This window comes from Aquila chrysaetos, chromosome 25 (genome assembly GCF_900496995.4).
Source record: "Aquila chrysaetos chrysaetos chromosome 25, bAquChr1.4, whole genome shotgun sequence".
NCBI lineage: Eukaryota > Metazoa > Chordata > Aves > Accipitriformes > Accipitridae > Aquila > Aquila chrysaetos.
In genome coordinates, this window is record NC_044028.1 from 14,992,331 (window position 1) to 15,012,881 (window position 20,551).

A 20,551-nucleotide genomic window follows, 5' to 3' on the forward strand; every position below is an offset into this window, starting at 1 on the left:
TTTAAATGTGAGAGCCACTTCATTTCAATCTACCTATGCACATAATGACTCCCACTGCGGTACAGAACTGAGAATGGGCCACCATGAGAAGTATCAATCTGTTTCGGTGTTCTTAATCAGACAAAAATAAGACAGGCTTTTCACATACTGGCTGGTTTTAAATCTGCGGATGGTAGACTCCATGAGGATTGTTTTCCCTTCCTTTATTTAACTATCACTAAAAATTGGTCAGTCTGTGAAGACAGACCCTTTCTTCCTTCCTAAATACAAGACATTCCTTTCCCGCTTACATCTTGATTTGCTTTCATCAAAGAATTGCTGCTGAACAATGAAGCTCAACTCTGAACTTTATTGAGATGCTTTGCATTCAACAGTCAGTATGACATTTGTGAGAGTCCTGGAAAGACTGAGTCTAAAGCAAGAAAAATAAAAAGAGATCGAAGTTATTGAATTTGCCTCAATTCTTTGGAGAACTAAAAGGCAGGATGCATTTGGTTATCAGGAAAATCATAATGCCCTACCAGCCCATGTCACGATTTCATATTAATATAATTATCATATAATTGCACATAAAAACATTCTTACACAAATTATTTTGATGGGGTTTGTGTACTGCAGATTTGGTGTGGTACTAAGTTTTCTTATTGTTTTACTTCAGTTACTTTAGATGATTTATCATTGCAGAACAAAATACTTGAAGGTACGCTTTATATTGGGAATCAGGACGGGAATCTGATTCAAACCCCTGAACTCTAAACTTCTGTGACAAGTTCTGCTTTACAATTTTTTCTCTGATTTTGAACTTGGCTGATATCTTAGATGAAGAATACACTAGTAATATTCACTACTTATAAACTTCTGGAGTGATATATTAAATATTTATCTTCATGCCTTAGACTATATTCCACAATAAAATATTTAGAACAAAATTATTACATAATAATGAATAACAATTTTCAGTTCCTATGTTTTAGGAATGCTTTTTCCCCCTCACTCTGTACATTCAAACAGAAAGTACTGTTATGCTTTAAATTTTTATTTTGAAAATTCAGCTGAAATCATAAACTCAGCTAAAATAATGAAAAAATATCTACTGCCTTATCTGTGCTCCCATATTTGCTACTTCCAAAACAACGATAACACAGCGTTACAGCAGCTTACGTTGTCTTAAAAAATTAAGTATAGAGTCAATACACTCACTGTCCAAATAAAGAAATACATCTCACTGGCATAAAATACTGAATGGGACACTCACAACAGTAACTGTTGTATTTCATGGAATATGAAGAATATCTGTGATTTTGTGATAGAATCTGGAAAATAAAATGCAACTGCTAGACTATTCTTATCATTTAGACACACAGAATCCATTTTCCCACATAATTATTTGAGTATTAGTATGATTTTACAAGAGTCTACATTCAGCATAATGAGTTTTTTCCATCAGTCAGTATGTCATACCTGTGGTAACTTATTGCCATACACAGGCTCTTGCAATACTGCTCTATAAAGAAACAGAAATTTAATGAATTGAATGAGTAAGGAAAGAAGGATGGAAAGAAAAATGTAAGGAAGGAATTCAGACAAATTCCCCAGAGCCACTCAGTACAATTTTCCTTTCAATGTTTCATACATCTCTGTGGCTCAGGCAAATTGAAAAAAGAGCAGTGGAAGATCAGTAGCCAATTGTTACAGAGGAATCTTAATCGATTTTAGAAAGAATCGCAGAAATTTAAGATAAGATGTGATAAAATGGAAGCGAACAGAAAATCAAATGCATGTGAATTTTTAAGTAAAGTTTGTATATCTGTAGTAAAAATAATTTCCACAAAAACGAGTTATACAAACACACATCTATAGAATACAAAACCATGTATACATGTGTTCACCTCCTCCTAAAATACCTAAATTACTTTTTTTATCTTGATCTCAAATGTACTGACAGTGTTTATTGTAGAGATAAACTAAGTGACTCTAAGCGATGGGTATTTTTTTCGTTAGTTTTTCCTATTCCTAACATATTTAACATTCTACGTGAATGGTGAGAATTATTTTTCCTCAATTTTCACTTCCTATACTTCCTTTCACTCAAGGGAAGGATCTCAAAGTATTTTGTAAACATAAATTAATCAAGGTTCAAAAACTTCTCTAGTATCAAGCATTATACCTGCCTTACTAGCTACAAATAGAGGAATAGGGTTAAAAATGGAATTGTACCCAGCCCTGCAGAATATAGAAGGTAGAAGTAGTAATTTCCTCTTCCTCCACTCATATGATATTGAGGTTTAAACAGTATTTGTTCTGCTCACGGAGTAAAACTTTGGGAGAATTACAACTGAACGACCCAACACCTCTTTGTGCTGGCTCAACTTTGGGAACAGGCCTATGTGAAAGGTTCAAGTCATTTTTCCGCTTCTCATTCTGTTCCTGCAAGTCCCAGGAAATGGCACATTCTTCCACTTACAAAACACAAAAATCTTTGGTACTTAAAAGAAAGACTTCAGTGCTAACTGAATATCCTTGCTTTTCACTTTAGAACAGCGCCTTTAAGGGCATCTGCATCAATGGACTTCTACCTAGTATTGAGGGAGTGTTGCTTAGATAATCATATCTGCTTTTTCCTTGGGAAATAAATACGTGCTCCACCCTCAATAGCATCCTACCTTTGAGCTAAAGGTGATGGCAGTAGCTATTGATAATCTTGTTCCATACGGCTGATCACCAAAGTACGCCTTATTCTTGATCAGCAGCTCAGAAAAAAAATCTTAAACCTATGTACTTGTATGTTGTCGTGGACTCTCACGCAGTACCACAGGTCCAAAGTCCTGAGAACAAGTTACAAAAATCTTACTGTGAACAAAAAGACTGACTAATGCGCGTGGTTAAACCGCATTACCAAGGGACTTCTGAAGCTGGTGATGACGGAGTTTGGAAGTTTCTCATATTTCTTAGCCTTCCCACATTTTAGGTGTGGATTGAAGACTGACGTGTTCTGAAAACATTCTTTATGACAATGGTAAAAAAAATAACAGATTTAAGATAAAGCAGAGCAATAGTGTAGAGATATTAGTCTAACTGCATATTTCTGCGTCTGTTACTATTTTTGTTCATTTTGTGGAGTGTATTTTCTTGTTTTCACAGGTGTCAATCTTCATCTAGGAACTTCTATATTTGCTGGCAGGCAACCTTAATTCTCTTTTAATGACTTTTTCTCTCAGTGAATCAATACTTAATTTTAAAAGGTCTTCCTTACTTCCTAATCATCTCCTTTATTTTTCCTACTCAAAGGCACATTTGAAAAGGAATTCAATAGCTCAGCTATTTCAGAAGCATTATTATGTTCCATATAGAACTATATGAAATATAGAATATATTATATTACATCTAGAACCATGGCTGCTGATTTTTCATTTTAGACTGTACTTTCCCCCTATTTTTGTATTCCTGTTCTCTTCTATTCCTCTGGTTAGTATTAACCAACTCTGGCTATTTGCTGTTCTTGGCTCGCCCTGCAGTTTTTACCCAAGCAGTATCTTTCTGTGTTTTCCCTCCTTCCTTTCCACAAAATGTAGTCATCAAAGGCTATATTGATAGCTCGTTATGAAAAGATTGGCATGGTCCATATTACTGTTGGTACGCAATGTAATCATATCAGAATGAAACCCACTCTGATATACTTGTTAATGCATATTTTTTGGTTCGGCTTTTCAGTACTGTGTTCCTTTTGTTTTGCTTCCTGTGGTATTTTTAAGGTTCCTTTCTCTCCAATCTACCATTAAAACCTATATTGTTTAATTTTTTTGTTTGTTTGTGTTTTTTTTTTTTTTCCACAAAGCTTTTGTTCTTTCACAAAGCTTCAGCTCTGCACTTAAAATGAAAGCTGAGTAGAACTATGTCATAATCAATTGGGATTCAGTAAATAACTTGGTCCACTGCAAACTAACACTAAGAACTAATACATTGTGAATTATAAGGTTTCTTTTGATTTATGCCAGTTTTCTCTCTATCTCTTTCCCTCCCCTGCAAAATGTTTTATACGCAAGCAAGAACAAATGTGAAGAAAAATGAATTATAAAATAATAAGCTTTGTACATTATAAAAAGAAAAATACAGAAGAGTGTTTTAATTCTGTCAACTGCTCCAAAGTTAAATGTTCTGCTGCATTAAGAGAACTAAGAAATACAATCAGAAATACAAGGCTGCAACTGAGTGAAAACCAACACACCAGTACAGTTATTCCAATTTCTAATGCATATGACTATTCCAGACAATTAAACTGAGGCTGTATTAGAAATTAGTAATTTCTTCAGTATCTTCCTCACTGAAATCACTTTCCAAAAATGTTGAAGTCTGTTAGAGAGAGTGAGGCCACCTAAAAATAATATTGCCTATCAACAAAAGAGATATTCCTGGTTTTCAGCAGCAGTGGGTTCCAGAACTATGAACAGTTACATTAACTTTTAGTTCCCACCTATACTATCACATTAAGGAATCCTGAGAAAGATGTCTTGTTGCCTTTCAGATTTTCAGGTTGGTAAACTGAGCAAAATGGATGTCACATTCCTTTGACGGTTTGAAGAAATATGAAAATTGGAAACCACACCTGAAGAAATTCCACGCTGTGCCATGTATGCTATATAGCTTGAAAATTCAGCAGCAATGTGTTTAGGTGAGATTAGAGCAGCATACTACACTTGAGTAAGCCTTTGGCGAATGGGTGATTCTTATGTGTTATAAACAATATGTTACTGATAACATCACTAAGTACATAAATACACAGGGAGAGAATTTTAACCCATGCTAATTTATTTTAAATATATTTTTAATCTACACAAATGAATTTTCAGATAAGCATCAGGCTCTTTCTACCTCCATCAGAAAAACAAAACCTACTTCATCCATAAATTCAAATTGTTTTCCTTCTTTATATAAAACTTATTAAAAAAAATCTGTTCCTTTGGAAATAGTTCTAAAATGCTGATAATAAATACAAGGAATGTTTTCTAGCACTACCTATTAAATTTTTAATATTCATACCGATTTCAACTCATCCATCTCTTTGTATCTCAACAGACACAGTACAACAGAAGTACAGGTAGGTTAGAGAAAGTTCTCTGGTGAAATAAAGGTGATACCTATAACTTAGGACCAGATTGCTTTATCAAAATAATAACAAATGTGAACAATACTGGAGTATCAGTAAAATATTTTCTATCTACACATAGGGTATAAGAATTAATTATTTTAGAACAGGGAAATTCAGCCTCAACCACCTGAAACCTCTTGCATACTCAGACATAAGTAGCCTCTCTGTATACATTCAGGGTAAAAACTTCAGTATTGGTAAGAAACTTGAAAAAAAAAATATTTAAAAGGAAATTGGTGACCAATGAGGTGAAGTAGGTAATGATAGATCCAGCGCTATAAATCCTTACTGACAAATATAACCACTTCTTATATCATGAGCAGTCTCTACCCGTTTTATTTAAATTGAAATAAGTGGATTTTAAAAGAGCAGATGGAAGTCTACTCAGATTACAGATAATACAGAGCCATATCTTAAACTTACTATGTAATTAAGCTCTACTATCACCATGGCACTTACATATACCCAATGTTGCCTGGATTTGGGAAATCTGTATCTCTCCATAAAGTATTTTCATACTTCAGGTGTTAATAATACTCAGCTTGCCTTGATTTTTAAAAACGAGCTTTTGGGGATTTGCAGAAGAATGTTTCTGCTTTGTTTTTATTTTTCCTTTGAACTTCAATTTTGAAGGGAGACGCCCCTCCATACACGCACACACATTTTTCACATCTTTTTGCATTCATTCAGCATTTGATTGAAGAGTTAATTCAGCTCCACTGAACAATGATAGATGTAATGAACAGAAAGGTCTTCCAATGTGAGAGATATTCTTCTCAATTCTTTCTGACAGGCAAAGGATGGTAAATAGACAAAACAGAGTCAAGCTAGGCAGCAAACTTGTAAAAAGAATGACTCTGGTAATGTACAAGGACAGCATGCACATCAATGAATACTTACATAAATGTCTGCACCATAAAATCCATCCTGGTATACAACACTGCAAGGATGCACACACAAAGAAAAACATCCATATTAGTGCATTTCCACATGCAAATGCCACCAACCCCTGCACAGCTGAGGTTAGTCTTGTCACAAGAACAGAGGGAGGGGGGAAGGAAGGCAATCTTCACATTGGTTAAGGAGGTTGGTAGTAATTATCAGAAGTGAAACTGTACTGAATACATCATCTTATAATGTATGCCAAATGCTTAGTCAAGGAGAGGCAAAGCATGGCAGGATTGGAAAATACTTTTGATAAGGTTTGGGTTGGTTTTTTTTTTTTTTTTCTTCTTCTTCTTTTTTAAGAAACCACATATTGGCAGCATTTTTTCTATAAAAATTTTCAGTGGGCCAATCCTACAATCAGTTTTAATAAGTTAACAAAATGCTATCCCTTGAACTACCACTTTCTTGTCCTGCAATTTTGTCAACCCTCTGAAACAAAGCAGTAGTTGTCACTACTTAGACGGAAAACAAAACACAGCATAAGTTTATATGGAGAGGAATATGTGAAATAACTATACTGGTGGTATTCTACCCATTGGGTCAAATCTCAATACGTCAATGTACACAGAGATGAGAGTATTCATAGCTACTGCATTGTTGGCTCGATACACATTTCCGATAGTGACAACAGGTCTGTTAAGAATGTAATGGCGTTATTCTTAGAAAAAAAGTATTAACCTTCCTCACTTTATCATTTTACGACTTTGGCGAACATGCCAATAGTTCTGAGCTCCCCTGCAGTTTTGATTGGATACATTACTACTACTTATCTGAAAAAATGCAGTATCGTTATATTGCTGTTAACAGTTTACCCAGAGACTGCAGCATTTCAGCTAAGATAAATCATCAGTGTAAATAGTTCAACTTTTAGATTCTAAACCCTTCAGGATAAATGACATAGTATGACAAAGATGGTTTAAATGATTACACCAGATAAAACTGGAAGTACACAACAGTGGCCTACCAATTACACACATTACGCAAGTCCTGCAATTTTACATTCATTTGGCAGTTCTGCAACTTAAAATGGGTATTTCCAATATCAGAATCAACCCAAGCTGTTTCGAGAGCTAAATATGAGAGCACACAATAGGTCTTTTGCAACAATATTTTCAATTTAGGAATACTATTATCTGGAAATAATAGTTATTACCAAGTTGCTAGCCTAAGCTGTTTTGCAATTCCAACAAGAATTTTCATGTCAGAAATATAACTGATGTATTGAGGTCAACGACCAAAACCCACAGGGCTGAGCTGGTATGTGTCTAAGTCAGAATCACTTGAGAAAATCATAAATATGCATACATGCACAGAAACCACATTGATAAAACCACATTGACGATAAAGTTTGCTATGGAATAATAATGTGTGAAAACTCGGCTCCACTTAAATCAGAGTGTCTACCATTTGCTTCAGTAAGGTCAGACCTTTACTCATCTATTTTTCTATTTATTAAGTCTGCAGAGCAAAATATGCCAAACCTGGTCTACACTGGTAGCTTTCAGAGAGCTTGCTATTTACATTGTAGCGTACCTTCATTTTGGGTTTGACATTCTTTTAAAACATTATAAGTTTTTCTTATACCTGTTTGCATGTAAGAAATAAAACATTCCATGTGACTGCAAGGTTCAAGTACACAATCGTGAACAACATGGAAGGAGTTTTATGGGATGATATACAGATGATACAAAGTTTACTGAAGTTGGAGGCCCCTCAACCACAACCCTCAGCTCCTCTTATCTGTGTGCCACTCGTGCTGGGAGGAGGTGGAGGAGCTGGGAATGAAGGAGTGAAGTTGAGCCTGGGAAGAACAGCAGGGAGCGGGGGAAGGTGTTTTAGGTTCTGTCTTTGTTTCTAACCATCCAACTGCATCTTAATAGGCAATAAAAGAAATTAATTTTCAAGCCAAGTCTGTTTTGCCCGTGATGGTAATCGGTAAGCAATCTCCCTGTCTTTGTCTCAGCCCAAGAGCTTTTCCATCTTACTTTCTCCTCCTATACTCTTGAGGAGGGGGAATGAGAGAGAGCGCAGCTGGGTCAGGTCAACCCACCACAGTACAGTAAAACATACCATTTTCAATTATTATTAAACATTGCTATTCAGAAAATAATGCTTTTGAGAGAATATGTGTCAGACAGAGGACGTTTTTTCTTCCTCTTCTTGGTGATCTGTGGACATACAGCAAAGATGTCGCAAGACAAATAAGGGCTGATACAATTTGAATTCCCAAGTGCGTCTCATTGTAATCTCGGGTAGGATACTTCATTCACCTAGGCCTTCCTTTCATATATAAAGCGCAGTCATGTACTGACAGAAACTTATTTTGAATTGTAAAAATGCAACTGCTTGATAAACATTATGGCGAAGGAAGTACCTAACACCAAAAAGAGACATCAATGCATGACTCCATCATTAAACAGAGTTAGTATTAAGATGAAGCGACAGAATCAGGCAAAAGAGTATATCCCAAGCAGGACAGGCACCACGAAAAGATATCAGCTGATTTTGTCTTATTTCCTCCATATGGTCTTGTAGTATGATAGTGATATTAAATATAAAATCATCTGCTTCTTTTGAAGTTTGAAGAAAAGTAATTCTTCACACTTTCATAGATTTTTCAGAGAATATTTCCTCTGTTCACTGTCCTTGTCATTTGTTGACTCCTGCGAGTGAATCTTACCAGAGGAGTCAAATGTATTTTCTAATAGCACCCTTCATCAGAAGGACAAAGTGTAAAACATCAAGAGCTATGTTTTGCTCTTGTGCTTTTCTTTACTTCAGTATACAATTTTCCAAAGGGTAATTTGCTTGGCTTATCATCCCCTTTTCTCTCCGAAGCTGTAGGCAGAAAACAGATGATAAGTCTCAAGCATGGGAACAGACTGAATGCATCACACAGGGACCCATCACACCACAGCTCCTTTTACACTTTATATTCAAAAAATTGTCTTGGCAGACAGATAAATCTTGAGTTCCTTGTAAACCAACACAGGGTCTGGAAATAGCCACGTTACTGAAATCTGAATTACTTCACCCAGGAATGGATGACATGTTAATGCGCTACCTGGAGGCATTAAAATAAGAACAACAAATTTGGGGGATTTATTCAGTTGTATTTTATGATTTTATTGTGCTAAGGAAAACTCAGAGAAGAGAGAAATCTTGATTTAATAAGAAAATGTGCATCTAAATAACATTAGATGTGGCAATCATTTCCTGAAATTATTTTTCTACCAATACGAAACTCTTTTCTCACCAACTATTATACAGCTGCTTTAGCATGATTTTAGCTGCTGTATTTTAATCTCTGTGTCTTATAATCATTTTTTGTAACTATATTAAGAAAAACTCTTTACTAGTTTAGATTCCACCTTTATAATATCCAGGGAGGAATACATCTGTCTTCATTATAATTTTTCTATCCTCATCTTTCAAAAGGATTGGGTTGGATAATCTATCAATGACATAAGAAGACAGTTCTTGACTGCACAAATCTTAGTTCAGTAACTTCATAGCAGATGAGTATATATGGCCCTCAGCCATACACACAATCTGCACAAGTTAACATAAATAACCTAAGGCAGATTAAGTGCATGGAGTGATTGATTCAGTGTAACAAACAGGCATTACAATCATGATTTCATTCATTGTGATAGGAATCATGGTTATAGTTCACGATTTTCCCTCCATCACAAGTAAAAGAAGGCACCTGAGGAACAAAAGTTCTCAGTTTTCTGATGGGTGGTAGTCACCTTCACTGTCCTGTGCATATTTTCCAGTTTTGGCTTACCTTTTATATGAAACCTTTTATATGAAGTCTTCATAAAATAAATAGTAGAAGAAACGCAACTACAACCTTATTTAAAATAAACCAAAGAAAAGACTGAGAATTAAAGTAACACCTTTCAACACCCTAATAACACAACTTTCACTGTTGTAAATACACAACTGAAACTCTTGTATGAGGCTGTTTCAACTTTTTAGAATGTTCTCTAATTCCAGGTTCTTGTCTTTCCAGTTTCAACATTTTCTGCAACGAACAAGTTATATTATCTGCTTTGGAAAATTAATTGAGGGCATTGCTGCAGAGAACAAAGCTGGAAGACATAAATCACTATGTGCTGGCAAAACACATTTTTTGTTCTAACAATTGCAGATATATATATATATATAAAGCACAAAGTCCAACGTAAGAGGAAGTTTCTGTGAGCGCAAAGAAATGTATTGGAAAAAACCATAACCACCACAGTAGACGTAGTAGCTTATATTAATTATCCCTTTTTCTTAAATTCTGAATAAGATGTTGGAAAATAAAGCTTCTTTCTCATTTTGAATCTCTTAGAATGTAGCACTTCAAAACAATTATTTTAACAAAGGGGAACAGATTCTGAATAGTCTCTGTTACTTCTCCACCACTCTCCCCAACTTCACAATTTTATTTAGGGTTGGGGGAGGAGGGGTATTCTTCTTTTCAAAGAGAAAAAAAAAACCATATCGCTATCCCTTGTTTTCCCAGGAAAGACACCAGAAGTGAAGATATGGACTGAAAGCTAATTCTCTGTTAGCTTCGTCAGAACTGGAAGGAGCGGAGGAGACAAGGTCATCACACACCAAACTTGTGAAGAACTTGAGGCAAATGATGCTGGAATAGAAGGGCTTCTCATTAGTTTTACTAATATTGCTATCGACTACTAATATCTGCTATACTACCAGATATACAGTGACACGTGCTTTTCCTGACAGCAGTATAAAGATGGAACATCATATTCGTGATGCTTTACTATTTGGTGAATGATTTTCAAGAATGCTGAGGTACTAGCTGCTGCAGAATTCAAAAGTGATTACAGGTAGCAAAATCAGATCACCTGCTTTCAGTAGTTTCCCAAAGAAAACAAAACCTGCTTCTTTCTCCTTTCTTTTGGCAATGTAAGTACTGCCAACTGCATCCGAAATCTGTCATAAGAGTACGTTTACTAGTAGCTTCTGCTTTATTAGGGCATTTCTTACACCATTAGTAGGCACTTTGTCAATAAAATAGATAAGCCTAGAAAGACACAAGTCAAGCCAAGAAGACATTGTTTTTTACATCGATGTCTTTTTTTTCTTTTTTTTTTCTTTTTTTTTATCGTTTAAAAATTATTTTGTACAAAACACTATCTAGTACCCAGCGAGAAGCCTGCAAGAAAGGTCAAAGGAGCAGCAAGCTCAAATCCTCCCACATGGAATCTGCTCCAAGAAAGAAGGTCAGCTTAAAATAGTAACTGCTTTGCTCCTCAACCAAGTCACCAATCTTTCTGTGAAGTTCCCGGAGCTCCCCTTGAGATAAGCAGGCAGTAGCTTATAGCTCACAGCTCACAGCTCCATCCTCCTATACGGATGGGCTCTGCTCTCCATGCACCTCTCATGCCATACACAACGTGACCATCTCTTGCTTCTCTTCCTCCGGCAGCACAGTGTTGAAGCTTAGCTCTCTGTGCCATGTAGATCTCCAAACTCTAAATTTCAGCGTTCAGTTTTCTCACACAAATGAAGCTTTACTCCCTCATTTCAGTTTCAGTAGATTTTTATGGTACACAAATGAATTATACATACAAAGTTATGAATAAGCTGCACGTTGTAGTATTTCAAGGCATTAGAAATTATGCCACAGATACTAAAAATGAAGTATTTTCCTTGAGCTAATAAACAAGATGCTATCTCAAGGAATTAGTGAGATGCCTCACTCGCAAGTAAAGGATCCATTAATTATTTATGTAGTGCTACATATCTCATGAACACTGATTTCATTTTTAAATGACACATTTTAAAGCATGTGTGCTGTTCTTTGATTTATAAGAAAACAATGGCCTTAAATATGGCCATAATCAACGATTTTCCTCAGACCTAGCAAAGTCTACCATATTTGCTGTTTCCCAGTAACCACGAGGCACAGCAGAAGAGAGCTTTCCATGTGAATCACACGAACTTGTTTTGCCTAATGACCACAAGACCTTCCAGATTTCTTTACAGCCTGGGACTCATTTCCGTTTCTTAACTTTGTTGAAAAACCCTTTCTAAGAATAATGTCCCAGTTAGTATCAAACAGGACACCAGTGAACAAGAACAACTACAGATTCAAGGGAGACTGAATAGAAAGGAGGCTTTTGTCACAGAGCAGGGAATCCTGAGGCAGTGCTGCTGAGATCAACACTGGTAAGCAGCATGTCAGACTAGTCTGAGAAATAGATGTTTCTAGCTTTACAGCTGATTTCCAAATTTAAAGAAAAATGATTCCGTTTCAGTTCCAAACCTTTGTAATATAAACAGGTAAGTGTGAAGAAGATTATTTCAGATCAAGAATTGTATTTTATTTTAGTAATAAGCTTTCTAAGGTTAATGAAATAAAAAGAAAATATGTAAAAGGTCCTTTCAAACCTCGGCTTTATATTCTACACTTACGTGTGGGTCCTTTTTTTAAAAAGAAAAGCAATATTTTTCTAACTAAATGTTGCTGGAATATAATGTAAATTTATAATTAAAATTATATATGTCATTATACAAAAGAAATGTCTTTTTTTTTTAGTGATTAAAAATATTTTAGTATGAAACTGTTTGCTTGGCTCTAAGGCTGGGCTCCTTCCTTGAGAGAAATATGAGAAATTGCTACTAAATGAATTGCAAAATAGCATTCAAAGCTTTTTCATTTTTCTTATCAACAAATGACATTCCAAGTTGTTTGCTTCCTTCTGTAAGTCGATTCATTCTCTGTGATCTCTTTATTATCTCTGTAATTTTCCTTGACTCCTACTCCCATTGTGACTGAAAAAAAACATTCTTATAATTTATTTTCACTGATTAAGGATTTTTTCTGATGAAAATTCCTTTTTGCTTCTTTGATAGGTCAGAGTATGTAATGGGCGAGCACAGAACAAAGCATTGCAAAGAAATTCCAAATTGTACTATTGTATCAGTGAAGTTACTAGCGCAAGATCTAATAAACTAGGCCAAAGAAATTATTTCAGCATAAAGCTTTATTAATCCAACTGTGGATCAGTGCAACAGAGGTATGTATTATTTCTGCACTGATCCATGAATTGCAAAAGTTGGAAATTTGTTCTGTGCTTCGGAAAGCAGTGCTGCCTTATAAAGCATAGGTGGATGGAGAAAATTAAACCTGACTAATATCTGAACTAAGATCTATCTAAACTAAGACAAAGCTTACTAATTGAAAACTTTTGCAGAGTCAAATTGTGTTAGAAAATATACTGACTGGCAAGGTGAGCCCTAAATTACCAAGGGTTCATTCATCTCAGACAGCTGGAAGTCACCAGAACAATGAGAAGATGTGACTTCTTAATGACGCAATGCCTGGCTCCCTCTGAAGTCAGCTTTAAGGACAGGTCATGAAGGTAATAGGTGAGATCTGTCCAACCTCACTGTCACACCATCCTGCAGAAGAATGTAAGAGTGCTGAGCTGACCTCTTGGAACCCTGTTCCGAAACACTGCTGAACCTGACCGCAGTGCAAAACTTCTATATTAACTTACAACAGGAGTTCACAACGCTTACACATCTAACTTACTAGCTGAAGATGCCGAAAGTAAGCAGTGCAAGTACATGAGAATATAGATGTGTTACACTTGGAAATTTACTTCTTCCTGTTGAGTCACTGTACTAACTAAACTATGAAAATGTATGTAACACACACATCTGCACACAGAGCACCCACATGTGGCCCCTTAAATTAAAGAAAATTTAAGCTACTTACTGGTCTGAAAGTATTGACTTGTTTTGCAAATACTAACAAAAAAAGTATTATCCAACTCAAAAACTGTATCACACATAGCTGGTATATATTTTCTTATATAACTTTATGACTTTGTGTTAAACTAAGGTATTATGTTCATGACATCATGAAACTGGTAGTAACCCATGTTGTTATCTCACTACATATTGCACTCTATGTTCAAATTTAAGAATTTCTTTTTAAACTGAGCAGAGTTGAAAAGAGTCCACTTTCTTTATATGCAGCATCCATTTCGTAGCTGAGACATTCAGACTGAAATCGGCTCTTGTAGGGCATTCTAAACTTGTTCCCACCATTGTCAGGTACAAATACCTGGCCTAACTCTAAATGAGAGTCTGGGCAACAGCAGGATAACTTTGGTGGGACAGCATCCTTGTCCAAAGGTAACTCAGGCAATCTTCAAAAATCATGGTGTCTTCCTCCAGTAGTGGCAATACTGTTTTGCTTATTAAATTAATATTATTTTGCTTATTAAACTGCACAAAACACTTAAAAAAATAGAATACACTTTTACAAAGTAACCTGATTCTGTGGCATCATTTTTATATTTATTTTTAGAGCATCGTATTTCTCACAGGTAATAGATGCCCAATGTGAAGGAATGGTCAAAGTGCCTGCGTTAAATATCCCTGAAAATTTAGCTCAATGGTTGACTGACTAGATTAGCAAACTTGTCTAGAAAAAGACACGCCTTTTGGCTTAATAGAACAAAGGCTTTGTGAGAAACTGAAGGAACTAGTGAAGGGCACCCATCTTCTACCGTAACGAAGTAGGACGACAGGGTCTTGTGCTGCAAGCTCCCTTACGAGGGGATATCCACAGCGAGAGCAGATGAGCTGCTGAACAGGATTTTAGTGAAGGCAGGGAGAGAGAGGCATCACCTTCACTCGAAGATTTTGCAAACCCTTCCTGACCCTTTCTCGGAAAGATCTGGTTGCTCTACAGAGAGGTAGTGGCATATCTGCTTCAAAATTTTATGACAAAATACTATTCTGGCCTGGGATCTGCTAAGTTTTCTGATTTTCCAAACTTCCTGATTTCTTAATAGCTGAAAATCTTTTGACAATGCTAGGGGTTTTAAGTATCATATGCAGCACACAAAACCTTTCTGTATCAGCATTTACATAGCTACAGAAGAATTTCTTTCTTCCTTCTTTCCCTCAAAAATATACCTTAAAAAGAAAATCTTCTGAAATAACAGAAGATTATTAAATTTCTAGAAATTATTACTATGAATTTCTCTCCTTTGTTCCTTAGTTTACTATTTGGTTTTAGTGAATGTAGGTCACTGACAGTGAGATCTTAAGGTGTTATTTAAGCAAACATACTGAAAACCACATGGCCCTGAGAGAAGCACCCCAGATTTCTGTTGTGGTAAAGATGTCAACTAGAAGAGCTATATAAACTGCAATAAATTAAAAAACAAAACCAAAAAAACCGAACAAGCAAAAAAATGACAAAAAAGAAAAAAAAAAACCAAACCACCCCCAATACCAAACACACCACTAAGCCTTCAGGTCCAGAGACAACTTTCAGTGGATGATTTGAAGAAAAAGAAGTTAACTTGATCCAACCTCCTTAATAACCAGATGTTTGCAATCATCAAAAATATATCTTCAGCTGAAACAATTTCTCTGTTCCAAAGCATTCCGCTTCTAGGAGCATTTACATAACAATATGTGACATCTGAAATGCTTAAGGTCGCCAACCATGGCAGTACAAATTACAGTCATTTTTCAATACTCCGTGCAAGGTGCACCACTTCCAGCACCGGGACTGGTTGCATGCTGCGTTGGTTTCTGCGGTGAGAAACGATCAGCATGCACCACAGTCACAAAGAGTCTGTAGCCTTCGGAGATTCATGCTAAAAGGTAAAAGGGGCCGATCTCCTTACCCGCCGTAGGCTGGAATTGGAGGAGGGGGGGCTGCTGCACGAAACGTGTTGTACACCGTGCGACCTCGGCCTCTTAGATGTGCACCTCTGTAAGCAGCAGCTGCAGTTGCAGCAGGGTAGGGAAATCCTGGCACTGGGAAGAAAAAAAAGAGGAATGAATGGGAAATATTCAGGTCAAGCTAGTCTTCTAAAACAAGGGTAATGTAGCAGCATGTTTGTGCTTATATTAAAGCTTGCCTGTAACCGGATGAGGGAGTCGCCTAATAAGTAAACTATTAGTCTTTTAACCAGAGGCCTCACCTTTTTACGCAATATCTTTGGATGCAAACAGGAGACAGCAAACTGGGAATTTAGATGGCAGTATCATAGGTAGCTCTGATTCTCTTAGAAGTCACTGTTGAAAATAATGTTGACTGGTTTAGCCAACACTGCTACCAGGAGACTCTTGAGGTCTAAGTCACCCAGTTGAGGCTCAAATTGATAATGCCAGAGACATTTCCATCACATTAGTTGATCTACCTTCAAAAGTCAGCCCTGCTTTTTGAGTGGAGGTGAGATGTTAGACCAGGTGACCTCTAATGATCTAAATAATCCCGTGATTTTACTAATCGAACAGAGCTTTACTTTTGTTCAAAAGTTGATTATTAACTGGGTCTTAATTGTATGCCACGGGAAAGAAAGACAGGGCAAGCGTTTTCTCTAATTTTGGGGGTGTACCTTGTTCAAAACAGTACCCATTACTCCTTCAAAGGCAAGACTTGCATAGTTTGGAAATATCTATCTGAATTCAGATAATATTCAGACCCAACAGAAACAATTTAGACATATAACAAAGAAATTAACTCTGACATTTTTTTATTGTCATTGCCACTAAGTGTAAACATTAATTACCATTCCATGTGAGACTTAAAATATTTTAATCAGAAATTGAACAGTAAACCAGTACTACTTAGAGATGTTTTTCTGTAAAATGTCTGTAAAACTTGTCTCTTCATAAACTTTTTAATTGAAAAATAAAAAAAAAAAAAAAACAACCCAACTTTCCACTTTACTTTCTCTGCCAGTTTTTTAACCAATACTTCATTACTGCATCTCTCCTTTGTCCATCTATTGCTGGCCAATGTTAGAACAGGTATTTTTTGAATGAATTCATTAGTGGGACAGAGAAAATCAAATCCAGCTCTGTTGGCACTCAGGTTACCTCAGTTGTGGTTCACTGTGTTGAATTTTTTTCAGTATGTAAATAAGATAAAAGAAATAAATATTGCTTAGCAAAGCCCTAATAAGAAGCAAGAACATGGAAGTAATGATGTATAAAAGGGTAAGTATTTCAAGTCTGAAATATGAACTGATTTCAATCCACATTTGTCTTTCATCCGTTTTAGCATTAAATTTTAAAAGCAGCCTTGAATTTGAAAAACAAAATGAAAAATTCAGAACTTGTAGATGGTGCTGGCTGAACACATGAAGGAAAATACTGTAATTACGGTGACTTGTCCATTATTGCCTTACTACTGTGGCTTTTGGGCTTTGCTAGGTCCCTCTCACTGACAAAAAGGTTATACAATAATTCTGCAAAGATTTACATATCTGTGATACAACATAATCTTATGGCAATACAAAATAAGTTAAAACAGTCTTATTAAAAAGTGCAAATACCATATTTTTATTCCTCCTTCTGTAAAAAAAATGTGTGTGAAAATCAGAATGATGAACTTACAGAACTCAGTATATTGTTGATAACTTTGCAATCAACTGCATTTATGAAGCCTTAAAGAAATAGAGTCATGGAAAGCATTTTGTGGGGGTGGGGGGGATGAACATATATCTCATATACTTGAAATTTGGATGCTGTAAGTACTTTTGCATACGCAACAACATGGAATATTGAGCAGTATAAATACAGTAGTGCTAGAATCATGACCTACTGCTCAAACTATGTAACTTTTGTCCTTTTCCTTTCCAAGTAAACAGTCTTGCATGCAAATTAGTACAATGTGCATACAAAAACGTAGAAGATAATTTTCAGTGGACCGAAGATATAAGCAAACATAGTAAAAAGATCTATAGGCTGTGCTGTAGTTCCTCTGATAGAGTGGACTGTCTCCCCATACTAACAGATAAATAAAAGGTGTAAAGTTCTAATAAAATTTCATAGATGGAAGTTAGCAAAACATGAGAAAAACATGAGGGTTGGACATCACAGCGTCATTGTTCACTTCTGTCCCTTAGAGAATGTATTTGTGAATGCAACATGCTGGAGACTTCCTGCCTTGGCTTAAATTAGGTGATGCGGACAACATATATTTCAAACGGTCACTTATCTTAACTATAATCATGTCTGTTACTTCTGTAAGAGAAACAATGAAGCGGACTAGCACTCCTCAGCGTGAAAAGGAAGTGACTTCGGGAGCTATACCAAAGCTCCGCAATCATGAATAATGGAGAAAATATGAGAAAAGGTGGCTCTTCACACAACTTCTAATTAAGCCACCATGGAACTTGTGCCACTGCATGTTATGAATGTTAAAAGTTTGAAAGTTTATATGATTGAAAAGGATGAACAAACAGTTTCCCTAGAGAGAAACAGTATAAAGACATCACCTCTGGTTTAAAAAAACACTCCAAATTGTAGAAAGCTAACAGAATGTTCAAAGAATTATATACCCACACACTAGCTCCAGTCCTACAACTTTTCTTTAGGCATCCGGCTTTTGCTCCTTTCCAAATACAGGGTATTGGACTAGATGAAGAACTAATCTAATCCAGTATGATTACCTTGGTTAAAAGAGTAATGTTTAGCTGCAGTCTGCCTGCATTAGAGAAATGACTCCTTTCCACCTAGTAGACGGTCATTTCTAGAAGTAAGTTTCTCCAATAATTTGAGAGTTAATTTGTGCCTTTTTTTTTAATCATGCAAATAAATAAATAAAAAGTCTGGCCAGGATAAACTGATATCTGAAATGGTGGATATCTTAAATGATAAATCTGAAGGTTGGTATTCTGTAGCTAGCTCTAAAAAAACTGTAGTCTTTAGGGACACTCTTAAACTGCCAAGATTAAGAGAAATTTCTCTGACCTAAAAAAGCCACTGACAAAAAATTAATGAAGTCTGACAACCTTTGAGCAGTTTGGACAACTTCCTTACTTACATGTGCAGCTGTAGTTCTCTACATATTGATAGAAAACACACTTTCACAAGAAAAACAGAGGCAGTGGTAAAGAAAATCAAACCAATTCAAAAAAGTCTAAGCCTAGGCAATGTACGGTGTGTAACAATGCTAGGTGCTTGCAATACATGGTCTGGAAACTCCTGCTCCAAGATCTGTTTCAGAAATTAATTCTTTGTAATTAACATTTACGTTTGACAATATTTAAAGCAGCTGTCTTCTTTCAGGGTCCTAGACAATCTTTCTGCTGTAAAATGTACTGTTTGAAATTAACTTACCAATTCCTCCATCCAGCCACACACCTTATACAAGTGTGTGAAGAATAGACCTATATCTTGATTTTCAGAAGAAATGAGTAAATATAGGCCTAATGAAAACCAACTGGAATTGTGCAGAAGTTGTACAGGAGACACTGAGGATATACCTCCGTGAAAGCATGAGCTCCTAATGTGGTTTGTGAGCATTTTTTTCCGCTGAATTGTACCATTCAATCCAGCTGCCACACAGACATATTAAAATATATATTTTGCAATAGTTGTGCATTTATCCTAAATACTCTTTATTCTTCATGGTGGTGACACCTTGGAAAAAATTACAGGAAGGGCCACTGAGCTTAAATATTTGACAGTGGATGGTTCTCTACAAAGAAATGTCACCAGAAAAGCAGAGTGCCCCCATCAATGAATGAGTAAAAATGAACATAATATATTTTTAAAAAATAATATTACTTTTTTATGAGAAAGAAGGCTTTCTTTTATGAAAGAGGAAAAACAGCTAGAAGATAGAGTTAGCAGGAAGGGTCACTTAGCCCATAAGTGTTTACCAAATCCAGAACCCATAATGGCGGCTCAGCACTGATGGGAGATGCTAAGACAAGACAGTGTTTTCTACCATTTTCAAAGGATCTGCAACACAAAGGATGTGTTAGAATTAAAAGCCTAAAGTAATGTAACTGTTTTGCTATGCTTGCCTTGCATTGTCTCCTGAATAAAATCATGAAGCATAAAATGTCTAGAGTAAAGCAAAACTCTAAAAAAGCTTGTAGAAGCAATTAGTAGAAGGTAGAGCAATGATTTGGAGTTCTGTCAGGAAAAGGATGAGACATGATCCTGGAAACTAAGCCTGAGAAATATGGAACCAAGAGTGGCATTGCAAGGTCTTATGATCAAGTGAGGTCTAACAGTACAGATTATATATAAACAGAATTATATCCTTCCCAAAAAATTGATTTATGTCAGTCTGAATATCAGAGTATCTGAAAACATGCCTTCTATTTCCAGGTAGTAATAGTAAAGATGAAGATTAGAGATAAAATAATCAACAAGATCATATCACCCTAGATTTGAGTTCAGAAAAAAAAAAAAAAAAATTATGCTACTTCAGCCCAGCTGAGAAGTCACATGGTTAGGAATATGTAATAACCACAGAATTTATTTTGCTACCAACTTTTTAATATCCTCACCCCAAAATAACTAGCAGAAGTGGCACCATTAGAACACAACTGAAGAATGGACTTCATAAAAACAATTTTATGAAACGGGCTCTCTCATCAGGAAGTGTTAAGTGCTATTAACCAGCCCCAAAAGTAATGAATTTACTAGCCAGGA

At 35.9% G+C, this 20,551-nt stretch overlaps 1 protein-coding gene across 24 annotated transcripts in view; it reads right to left on the minus strand.

The window, feature by feature from the left end:
- RBFOX1 (RNA binding fox-1 homolog 1) overlaps positions 1 to 20,551 on the minus strand; it is a 1,358,224-nt gene that overhangs the window by 35,568 nt on the left and 1,302,105 nt on the right. For all 24 annotated transcript variants that reach the window (XM_030002529.1, XM_030002523.1, XM_030002528.1 and 21 more), the window contains 2 exons: positions 15,775 to 15,907; positions 6,047 to 6,086 (listed from right to left, as the gene is read on the minus strand). In XM_030002529.1, coding sequence (XP_029858389.1) covers positions 6,047 to 6,086; positions 15,775 to 15,907 — 173 coding nt within the window. The remainder of the gene's footprint in view (positions 1 to 6,046; positions 6,087 to 15,774; positions 15,908 to 20,551) is intronic.